Source organism: Drosophila willistoni, assembly GCF_018902025.1.
Source record: "Drosophila willistoni isolate 14030-0811.24 chromosome XR unlocalized genomic scaffold, UCI_dwil_1.1 Seg144, whole genome shotgun sequence".
Classification (NCBI taxonomy): Eukaryota; Metazoa; Arthropoda; class Insecta; order Diptera; family Drosophilidae; genus Drosophila; species Drosophila willistoni.
In genome coordinates, this window is record NW_025814057.1 from 9,168,531 (window position 1) to 9,180,986 (window position 12,456).

General features: G+C 37.9%; 1 protein-coding gene across 1 annotated transcript; it reads left to right on the top strand.

The window, feature by feature from the left end:
- The first annotated feature begins 10,224 nt into the window (after positions 1-10,224).
- LOC6639520 (fork head domain-containing protein crocodile) lies at positions 10,225-12,128 on the top strand. The gene has a single exon (XM_002061766.4). The coding sequence runs from the start codon at positions 10,382-10,384 to the stop codon at positions 11,966-11,968; it is 1,587 nt and encodes a 528-aa protein (XP_002061802.1). The 5' UTR covers positions 10,225-10,381; the 3' UTR covers positions 11,969-12,128.
- The last annotated feature ends 328 nt before the right edge of the window (positions 12,129-12,456 follow it).

The following is a 12,456-nucleotide window of genomic DNA, read 5'->3' on the forward strand; positions in this document are numbered from 1 at the left end:
AACTGACCAAAAGTTATAATCTGAGGAAAATAGTTTTTAATTTTTCTGTTGAAATTTCGAATTTTGCTAGCAATACATTTGAGGCGCACCACTGTGCACTGTGGGGTTTAAAAATGAGAAAGTCAATAAATGACAACTCAGATAGATGACATAGAAAAAGGACCAAACCTCATTGGTATACCCAAGAGGCCTATGAATTGAATGTGATTAAACTTTTAGCTTAATCAGACTGACTGCTAATGACTATAATTAAGCCAACAGGTTAAGAATATTTTAATTATATAAGAAAAAAAACTCATTTGATAGCTAAATGCCGTCTTTAAGTATGTTGCAAGTACGAAGAGTATGTCGCGCGTATTTCCCATATAAATAAACAAAAAGTCTTGTTGCAATAACATGGCAGGGAATATTTATTAAATAAACATTAGACCAGCAGCAGCAGCAGCAGCAACAACAACAACAACAATAAGATGGCTACATGCAGCAAGACAAGTTACAATTTGTTTTCTTCAGTTTCATTCTCTTTTTCTTTTTTTTTTTGTCGGTTGTAGGCTAAAGACTTGGGCATGACAACCACACACACACACACACTGATGGAGACTTGGTACGAGAATGGTGAAGGTATTTTTCATGAATGAATTGAAATCATTTGTTGTTGTTGTTGTTGTTGTAAGAGCGAGAGGAAATGGTTAAAGTGTTTTGGGTTAAGTGTGCTTTGCCACAGAGACGCGAATGGGAGGCGCGGCACAGTGCGACGCGGGACGGCGCGGTGGTCGAATGGAAATGGATATGAGGAAAAATCAATGAATGGAAATGAGTATTCAGTTGTGTGGCATAGGAAGTATATATGTATGTATATACTTTATACCTGTAATCAATGACTTTTCAATAAAGTTACACACACTTGCAACATTTTTAAGCTGACCTTAGGTAATTGCTGATGACAATTTTTCTTGGCATTTCCCACTTATCTATTTGAAGTTGTATATATCTAATATATTCAAGACTTTTCCGACCTTAAGAAACAATTTTTAAGATCTGGACTTGCTAATATTTTGATATATCCAGCTAGATCTATACCTAGAATCCACCTAGAATCCTCTAGGGGTTTAAGGGGCTTATTTAAGTGGATTTTGATGAACTTCAAGAAGGAAAACTATTGAAAAATTTATTATTGGGGGCTTATTTGTCTAAGACATTATGTATTTTTAGCTAAAATTATAAAGCATATAAGAAATCTTTCAAACGAAAAAGATTTCGTGGATTCCTGTAAAAAAAACATCGAAAGCTGACAATGACAATAATTAGGGGTCATCATCTAAATACAATAACCAACAAATAACTTAAATTTCTTCATTAAATTTCTTGGGAGCCGAAAAATTCAAATTCAAAGTTCAGAAAACAAAAACGCGCTAGCTCAATGACCACCACTGTATGTTAAGACCACATAATGGTCTTAGCCATATAATGCTGTAAAACTAACTTTGGCTACACTTTCTATCGATTGTTCCCAACCAATTTTCGTTCTGCTTTCTGCAATGACACTTATTTTAAGACACACCCCTCTTTTGGACCCTCTAACACCTCTTCCTGTAGGTTCTTTTTCTAATCATTTAATTTATTTTTCAATAATATTGTCCCTTAACTCTTTTTTTCTTAAATTTTATATACAATTGCGGCAAAAGATTTGAGACTTAAATTTATCGATCTTCCCATTTAGAAAAGTGTAAGTTAAAAGTTTAAATTTGTTAATTTATAGCTTTTAGTTGTTCACTTGCAACTTTTGTCAACAGACCTTTAGACGTTTTTTTTTTGTAAGGCCTGAAATTTCAAAGCGAAAAATAACAAAATTGGCAATACACTTTTGAATCGTTACAACAAGTTGTAGACAAATTATATACCACAATTGAATACACAGTAGAATCAGATTATAACGACTCCGTTTATAACGTCCGTCCGGTTATAGCGACTCAAATTCGATGAGTGATTGGTTGGTCCCAATAAAAAATTAGTATTGACCTCTGGTTAGTACGTCTTCCGGATATAACGACGAAAATCGGTCGGTCTCTTGAGCGTCGTTATAACCGGATTCTGCTGGACAACTTAAAATGGACACGAATATTGTAATTGACTTTTGTTGGCTTTCCTTATTTAAAGTGGTCTTGTAATTTTAATAAATCCTTAACTAACAAAATGCCTTCAGCGAAAAGTCTTGACTGTTTTGATGGAAACAATTTGAAAGGCTTGCACATAAGGACTTTTAAGTGATTAATTTGTTCTCAGAAGATGCAATTGTCAAAAATTAAAGGATGGCGAGAGCCACATCATTAAAAGTAAAAAGTCCACACCTAAAAACCATTGGGCCATTGCTGGCCAAATGGTAGTAGCCATCCACACCCACAACTCAACAACTCAGCAGCAGGAGCAGGAGCTAAAGCAAGGAGGCCATAAAAATGTTGTAAAACCGCAAATAAGCCACAAAAACCGCAGGACACGCGTATGCCATTAACATCATCATCATCATTAGGTGAGGGTGGGGGGAAAACCCGAATCATCGGATGGCCGAATGACGGCCGACCGATGATGATGATGGAAGGACATCAGGTAGCTAGGCTAATCTCTCTCTCTTTCGCGTCATCGGGGAAATACCCAATAATGTAGACTCAAGATTTTCATTAAGAATTCCCGCGGCGCGCATTAAAGTCTAAACATGCCTAAAAGTTTTGTGATGATGATGATGATGATGCTGCGGCGGATGATGATTAGGCATCCGGTGATGATGCCTAACCAGGTAAGACTTAGCGCCATGAATTTCCGCTACTTATGACCGGAAGATTTTTACCATGATTATGATTATGATTAAAGAACTAATGGCGGAAAAAACCCCTTCTCTTCTGCTTACCTAGGAATATCAGTGCCTGTGTGTGTGTGTGTGTGCATAGCTAATCTGCTAAATTGTCTAGGCAGAATTGAACGAGACCACAGCAACAACAACACCAACAACAACAAGAGAAAAAACACATTCAATCTATGCATAATAAGCTTCGAACCAAATACAAATCATAAATTTTAATGAGTGGCATCCCCTTAAGTTGCTCCTCCCCGCCGTTTCACCTCCATAGCCCCACACCACTCGTTTGTCCTGTCAACTATCCCCCCTCCATCCTTTGTCCATCAACCCCCTCTCTTTCATCCCTCACACACACACACACACACACAATACAAACTACCCAATACAATGGCAAGAGGGGAGGAGCACCCACTAACAAGTTTTCCAAGTGCAGTGTGCGAATGAGATGGGGCATATATGCGCGCCATAGTTGCATCTCTCTCACTTTTACTCAGTTATTACACAAAAAATGGCCACGCCTTCAATACATTGCTGCGCATGGGTGTGTGTGAGTTGCCGTTTTCATATTGGATAGAAGAGACGACAGAGCAGAGCAGAACAGAGTGTGACAGCGACTGTGGCAGCGACGGCAACAGCGGCAGAGGCAGCGACTGAAGCAGCAAACTTTGCTGCGTCTTTTATGCATATTCATGAAGAGAGCGACTGTGGGAGTAGAGGAGTATGAGCGAGATAGAGACATAGGGAGAGAGAGTGAAAAAGAGACAACGCAGCAGGCAGAATTTGTATCTGTATCTCCTGTGTGTGTGTGTGTGTGTATGTGTAAATTTTGCCTTATCAGCATTTTCTATACGGAGTTTCTTAAATTTTTTGTCTTTCCTTTAGAAAAAAAAAGAAGACAGAGTGAGAGAGAGAGAGAGAGAGACGAAAGGCAATTTGTTCGTTTTTATTTTTTTTTTCCATTTTTCTTCTACTCATTTATTATTGTTGCAGCTTAAATCCTGTTACTTGTTCTTTCGCATTCAATATGAAAGTATCCTGATTAGTTGCACTCTCCCTCCCCTCACCGTCTGCACTTTAAAATCAATATTTATTTTAGATTATTTGCCAAATCTTCTCACAAAAAAATTGGAAAAAATTTTGGAATTAGAAACAAAATAACATTTTTAATGGGCAATGAGTTGCCATATGTCTGGGCCATAACATGTGCTTCTCCCCCCTAGCCCCTATCTCCTAGGAGTATTCTCGCCGCCAACCCATCCCATCCCAGGCCTTGCCATGCCCCATCTCCGTGTAATGGCAACCAGCTAGCTTTAACGAACCATTTTCAATGGATGAAACGACATCGTGTCAACCGTTGACTGTCTCAAATTGAGCGTGCCAAATGGCAAATAGACACACAGACAGACAGACAGCCAGTCGAAACAAGAGACTGTTGTATGAGTGTGTATGTGAAAACGTTCTATTTGATTTTTATACATTTGACAAATTTCTACATAATGCATATGTTGCAGACCGTAACAAAAAAAAAAAAAAAAAGCACGAAAATAAAGTGAGGCAAATTATTTTCAAGGTTTTCTTTTCAAGTTCAAAAAACTCACTGAAATGACTTCATCAAGGGTTCGATGACTTTGGAATTCACAAATATTTTTGGCACCTGTAAATAAATTAAAACACATTTTTGTGGAAATTCTCTAACGAAAGTCTAACGAAAAATATATAAAATAGTATTTGAAACTGAAAAATTTAGTTATTATTTTAGAGTTAGTTTCATTTAGCATACATTAATTCAGGGTATTATACATTTCTTATATTTATTAAGACTCTTTGAAACCATAAAGTTTATTCATTATAATATTTTGCCATTTCAAGTCATTAAATATTAAATTTTAAGAGCATTTAGGCTTCTATAATATCATAAAGTAGTTTGGTTTCATTTAAGTCACTTATGAATGAAGAATTGGGAAAATTGGCCCCCTTTGGTATGCAATAGTATTGATTTCTTCCAAAGAATATAGAACATTTGGTTTTAACTTGTAGCTTAAAAGTTGTTTTTAAACGGTTTTTCAAACATTTCTTTCTTAAAAGTAAATTCTTCTAATAAATACAGTAGAACCCGGTTATAACGATGCTCAAGGGACCGACGAGGTCCTTTCATATAAGTTTGTATTGGGACCAACCAATCACTCATCGAACTTTAGTCACTATAACCGGACGGACGTTAAAAGCGGAGTCGTTATAACCGGATTCTACTGTATAGCATACTTTAGAGGGCAAATTTTTGTCAATTTCACATCCTTATATAGACCACTGATTTATTAATCAATTTAATCTTAAAATTGCTTCATTTTTTGTTCTCCCCCATAAGTATGCTATGGAAAATTTAGAGTTCTTTAAATGGTCCTTTATTGCTTTTAGCTAATTTAAACTTGTTGTCCGTTAGTTTTTAAGATTCATCAGTTGAAGTAGTTTATCTATTTCTTAACAAAGTAAGACCAAATGCCTGGAACACTCTCACTCCAAATATTTAATATCTTATGACGATGATTAACTCCCCTCCCCTACCCCCACCCACGTCTTTTTGCACAAAAATATTTCTAATCTATAAAATGTTCACCTCAACTTTCACTTCAAACAAATAGAATAGATTCAACTTGCAAAATGCAAGTAAATACATATATATATATAGATATATACATACATAGAGTTGCAGTATGAGAAATTGAAATAATATTATGATAGGTCAAATGACAGACGAATTGCTGTGCGGGGGCGGGTAGGGGAGGGGTATGGATATGGTTAGATAGAAAGATATGAGAGCGCATTGTGCGAATAGAAGATACGGGATATACGACAGCTGTATGTATGTATGTGCGTGGGTGTGAGTGTGTGTGTGTGTGTGTGTGTATGAGACACGCGGATAGACAGGCAAAGGCAAACTACGCAAAAATAACATTGAACTGTGGAAAATGTGAACACAGACAAAACTCAAACCCAACCTAAAAGCAAAAAAAAAAACCCATACTTCTCGATCCCATATACTTCTTCTGACTCATTCACTCTACTCCACTTTACTTACTTACTCACTCACTCACTCAGTCAGTCAGTCAGTCACCCACTCACTAGCAATCACGGCGCCAATGTCGAAGACGAAAAATTTGTTAAATCAGCAGAGAGAGAGAGCAAAAGGAAACGAGGAGGACAAGCATCAAAAAAAAGGAAGAAAACCCAGTGGAGAAGAATGAAATCCAAAAGAGCAGCCAGGACTTTACTCATTCGAATTTCAAATGCAGCAGGAGTCGAAGATAACTGGACAACCCACACACACACACACACACACACACGCACATGCAGATGCCCAATAGATTTCACATACCAATTCTATTCTGGCCAACCATTTTGGCCCCCTTTTTTTTTTTGTTATTTTTTGCTTCTCTTTGTTTTGCGCATACGAAAAATTATGTTAAAACAATAAAAATATTTGTCAAAATAATGCGATTGCGTTAATAGAGCCAAATATTATTCTTGTATCAATTTACGGTCTGGCATGGAGCTATCTAGCGAAAGAGATAGCATGTGGGATCTACATACATATATGAGAGAGAGCGAGGGAGATGGCCAAAAAACAAAAAAAACGAACCATCACACTTATTTGGCTTAGAAAAATTGAATCTAAGCATACAAATAAAAGAAGTCTCTCTCTCTCTCCCCCCCTTCCCCCTCACCGGAAGCAGAGTCTACTCCTTGCCCAGCATCAACATGGATTTTGGTTTTTCATTTTGTCAAAGTAATATTTGTTTAATCGAAATGAAAATTAATTATACTTTTAAATTATAAAAATATGAAATATGATCAACATGCAAATATATAGACTGAGCACACACACACAAACAAACACTGCCTCTTCCGCCTCTCAGTCTATTTTTCCCTGTGTGCGTGTGCTTGTGTGTGTGTGCATACTTGCCCTTTTCCAAATAAACATTTAAAATTTACTTTAAAGCTGACAAAGTCAATAAATATTGTTGTACGAAAAAATATTTTTTCAATAAGCAGAAACAAAAAAAAAAAATGTGAACAAAAAATTGAAGTCGGCAAAAAAAAAAACGCTTGGATAAATAATAACAGCAACAAGAACAACAACAACAACAACAACAGGCCATGGGAAAAGATAGCAGCAAGGACTGTGGCAAGGTTTTCATTTGGTGGCATGGGAAAAAACCTGCTGATGTTTGATATCCACACCTGACTGCGGTGGCACGGTGGGCGGGGTGGGGTGCGGGGGCGGGGACAAGGCAAAAAATAATTTCCGAGGTGTCAATTAGAAATGTTTATACAGAACGGGGAAAGTAACTGTACACACATACATATATGCAAATCTCCTCTAGCAAATAAACATTAACCGATTTAAAGTTAAAGCTGATGGAAAAGAGAGAAAAATACAATAAGTAGATATACATATATATGGAAATTGCATAAATTTTGTGGCGATTTGTAGATATTCAAAATGGTTAATATTACAAAACGCATTCCAAACTACATTCCATTAAGTATTTGTTTCACAATTAATGTCTCTTCTTCACTTTTGTTTATGGTTAACTATCTAAGCAAATAAAACAGTTAAAAGGGTTCAAAAGTTGGAATTTGTGTAATAAATTTATGTAATTTTGTTAAATAAATACTATAAGGTCTTAAATATTAGCTACTAAATATTAGTACTAAGCGGAGGCCCTTTCTTATAAGTTTGTATTGGGACCAACCAATCACCCATCGAACTTTAAGTGGAGTCATTATAACCGCATTCTACTGTAGTTTGTTTGTTTCTGGCAACTTTTTTTTAATAATGACGAGCCGGCTTAAAAAGGGATAAATAAGTAATATTTAACCAATTAAGTTGGTTCTTTTACAATAAAATTGTAATTTTTAAGAACAAAAGTTGTGTCTATGAATTTTCAATATCATTTGTATTACTACAAAATTATTAAACATAACAAGTTATAAACCTTAAGAAATTTCAAAGTCGTTATAGTTATAGTCAGCTTCGATGAAGAATCGCCTTTGTAAATGTTAAATAAGAACATTATCTTGGGTTAATGCAAAATATAAATCAGTCTAGATTTCAACTGATAAGTCCTCATTAAAACAAAAATAATGAAAATATGAAAAATTGCAAATATTATTTGGAATTGATGTTCTACATCTAGTTTTATATTTTAATTCAATTTACTTTAATTTATTTTCAATGTTTTAAAATAATATTTATGTACATATGTATGTATTTATGTATATACAGTAGAATCCGGTTATAACGACTCCGCTTATAATGTCCGTCCGGTTATAGGGACCAAAGTTCGATGAGTGATTGGTGGGTCCCAATACAAACTTATATAAAAAGGACCTCCGCTTAGAACGTCTTCAGGATATAACGACGAAAATCTTCGGTCCCTTGAGCGTCGTTATAACCGGATTCTACTGTAGTTTGAATTTTACAGTTGACGTGTTTTAAAGTTTAAAAAGAAAAATTTTTCGTCAAAACAAGATTTTATATTTAAAAAAAAACGTAATTAACTTTGCCAAAAAAAACGCAACAAGGACAAATTAGATGGTCCTTCAAATGGTTTCTTAGAGATAATTTTTAACCATTGCATTGCAGATGCATATATTTTTTATTAAAAAGTCTTAAAATGAAATCGATTAAAGCTAGAAAATAATTGTTAATAACTTTGTATTCATTTTGGAACTCTAAAGCGTTAAGATCTATGAAATAAGAATTATTAAGTAAAGACGATATTAAAATTGATACTTAAAAACAGAAATCAATAGTGATCGAATTCGAATTTTATGCACGAATTAATGTTAATCGATGTATTAGGTGCTTTTAACCTTGCAATGATCTTAAATTACTACCGAAACACTAAGCCAAAGTGCGGCGATGGGATAGACTTTAATTTAAATGCCCTCAAGTGTCAAAAAAAAAAACGAAGGAAAGATACAAAAAAAAGTTGTTTAAAATACTTAATGCCTTTTGCCCAAAAAATAAACAGTCCTCAAACAACCTTCTGACCTCGACGCCATCAAACAACTCCCCCGCCCCGAGACAGAGAGAGAGAAAGAGAGAGGGAGAAAGAAAGAAAAACCCATCATCATCATCATCATCATCATCAGGCTGCAAATTAACAGACAGGCCAAGATAAGGTAAGGCAAACTTTAAGCTAAAATCGAGAAGAAAAGAAAAAACAAAATACAAAACCTTTGCACACTAATTTATGCCAGCACACACACACACACACACACACACACATAGGAAGGTAAAAGGGCCAAGTGTAACCACCCTAAACTACATATAGACACCGCCAACTCCTACTCTTATATAGCAACAACCACTTGTACTGTTAGCTTTCCCAGGTGAGCGCTCATTCTCTCTCTCTCTCTCTCTCCCTCTAGCACCCTCGTTTGCTGTCTCTCGCTCTCGCTTGCGCTGGCTAATGCATTGCAGAGAGTAGTTACTATTTGCCAGAATTGAGCCATTGAGTGAGAGCGAGCGAGCGAGAGAGAGAGAACAGGCTGTGTGTGTACACTGTACAGGCTAGGCCGAGGCATTTTAAGCATTAGTTTGAACAACATAAACACACCAGGGAAAGGTTCGCCGGTGATGGGCGATGGGTAACGGTTAACGGTAACGACAATGGTGACAGCGGGCAATCAGAGAGAGAGAAAGGCGTACCATACACATAGAGAAGAAATTCATGAATGGCGGCGGCGGCGGCGGCGTTAAGTCTCCTCTCTCTCTTCGTGAGATAATTTTCATGTGTTTGTGTAGGTCTTCACTTACTGAGCAGCAGCAGCAGCAGCAGCAACGATGTCGGTGGTTGGTTCAAACACAGACACACTAACACACACATACACATCCAAACACTCATAAACAGACAGAAAGAGATAGAGAGAGCATGAAAGAGAGAGAATTTCGCAGTCGCTAGTGCTGGTGCCTGATGCTTAGTGTGCTGCCGTCTACGTCGACGTCTCTCCAATGCGTCTGCTGCGTCGCTTTGACTCGATTTGTATGTTATTACAGTTACACAGAGATTCAGTATCAAACGTGTTACTATACCGAACGGTTCTATACGCTCCGTTTTCACTCTCTCTATCCCCATACACATACATATACACATATATGCCTACATATATGTATATAAGAGGAGATATCGGTGTGATTCAAATCATTATAATATACACAAACAATTCATTACTTTTTTTTTGCTGTTCTATGTGCGACAGACAACTTGTTTAAATAAATATTATTAGAACAAATAATAATAAAGAAAAACGAAAAACGACAAAAAAAAAAAAACGCCAAAACCAAAAAACCAATAAAACTAACCTAGTTGAAAACTAAAAACAAAAAAAAGTGAAGTTTTAAAAGAGAAGAAAGTTTCGTATAGATAATTGGCCTTTTGGGGGCCTCAAATTATCCTATAATAACAACACCCACACACTCTCTCACACACACACACACACATACACACACCGAGCGACAAGATGCATACTTTATTCAGTGATCAGAACTCTTTCTCGCGCCATTATGCCCAAACGGCCGCCGGTTATAGCTCTGCCTCGGCCGTGGCGGCGGCCAGCTCGGCATCAGCAGCGGCAGCAGCTCATTATGCCTACGATCAGTACTCGAGATATCCATATTCGGCCAGTGCTTACGGTTTGGGTGCACCACATCAGAATAAGGAGATTGTAAAGCCACCGTATTCGTATATAGCCCTAATTGCCATGGCCATACAGAATGCAGCCGACAAGAAGGTCACATTGAATGGCATCTATCAGTATATAATGGAGCGATTCCCCTACTATAGGGACAACAAGCAGGGCTGGCAGAATTCCATACGTCACAATTTGAGTCTCAACGAATGCTTTGTCAAGGTGGCACGCGATGATAAGAAACCCGGCAAGGGCTCATACTGGACCCTGGATCCCGATTCGTATAATATGTTCGATAACGGTTCGTTTTTGCGCCGACGTCGCCGTTTCAAGAAGAAGGATGTTATGCGAGAGAAGGAGGAGGCCATCAAGCGGCAGGCGATGATGAACGAAAAGCTGGCCGAGATGAAACCATTGAAACTGATGACCAATGGCATATTGGAGGCCAAGCATATGGCCCACTTTAAGAAGGAACCCCTCATGGATTTGGGTTGCCTGAGCGGCAAAGATGTCTCGCATGCTGCCATGCTGAACTCATGTCACGACAGTCTGGCCCAAATGAATCATCTTGCTGGCGGTGTCGAGCATGCTGGCTTCACTGTCGACTCACTGATGAATGTCTATAATCCGCGTATACATCACAGCGCCTATCCATATCACTTGAATGATGATAATTTGGCCACAGTGGCGGCCAGTAGTCAAATGCATCATGCCCATCATGCGGCAGCCGCCCATCATGCCCAGCAATTGCGTCATGTGGCCCATGTATCGCATCCCCTAACACCAGGCGGCGGCGGTGGTGGTGGCGGTGGTGGCAGCGGTGGTAACTTGGGATCTGCTGGACCAAATAACAGTGGCTTAACATCATCGGGACATTCACCAACCACCATTACAACACCACATGGACCAGCGCACGGGGGTTGGTATACCCCAGAGACTCCACCATCGGAACCCATACCCACAAATGGTGGACAAACTGGCACGCCCACTCATTCAAGCAATACAAATAATAATAATAACAATAGCAACAATAACAACAACTCGAGTATCAATCACAATCATCTAAATGGTGGCGGCGGCGGCGGCGGTGGTGGTCCCCTCCCCTCATCGGTGATCCTAACCAGCAGTCCAACATCCGCATTGGGTTTCCGTGATATGATTTTCGAGCAGCAACAATCATGCCAATTGGATACTGGAAGTCCCAACGGCAGCATACAATCAGCCAGTCCGCCAGCATCGATGCCCAGCAGTGTGGCTGCCGCATCGGCAGCAGCGGCAGCGGCGGTCATTAGCAGCCATCATCATCATCATCATCATCATGCGTTGAGCGGGAATCTGGGACATCAGCTAAGCAATCTCAGTCATTATCGGCCACATGTGGGACACTATCAGGAGTATGGCATTAAATATGGTGTCTAAATGGCAGGCGATCCGATCCGTCCTCTCCCGAATCCTTTCTCCTGATCTTGCCCTGTCCCGCCCCGCCCTGCCCTGGTTGCACCAAAGTCTAGCTGTGCTCTCTTGTATATTTCCGTTGTAAATATATTGTCAAGCATGATCCACAGCTCTTTAGAAAGTATCTCAACAAATATTTGTTTTTTTTTTATCTAAACAGAAATTTTTTTTTTTTGCGCTAAGCTATTTTATTTTATTTAATGAATTTTTCTTTTTTTTTTTTTTTGCCTAACTCTTAAGTGTAATTAATGAAAGTAATCGTAATTAATCATAAAAAGAAAATATAAAACAAAAAGCAAATTGTTATTTTTTGGTAGTTTTAAGATATTGTGATGATGAGTTTTTTTTTTTAACGCTACACAAAAATTATAGAAGAAAGCAACAACAACAAAAGCAAAAAAGAACTAGAGCATTTTTTCAAATTAATATAAATTAAGAGAAGAAAAAATGAT

Excerpts from the sequence above, each read along its gene's own strand:
- LOC6639520 (XM_002061766.4), top strand. The coding sequence starts at position 10,382 with ATGCATACTTTATTCAGTGATCAGAACTCTTTCTCGCGCCATTATGCC.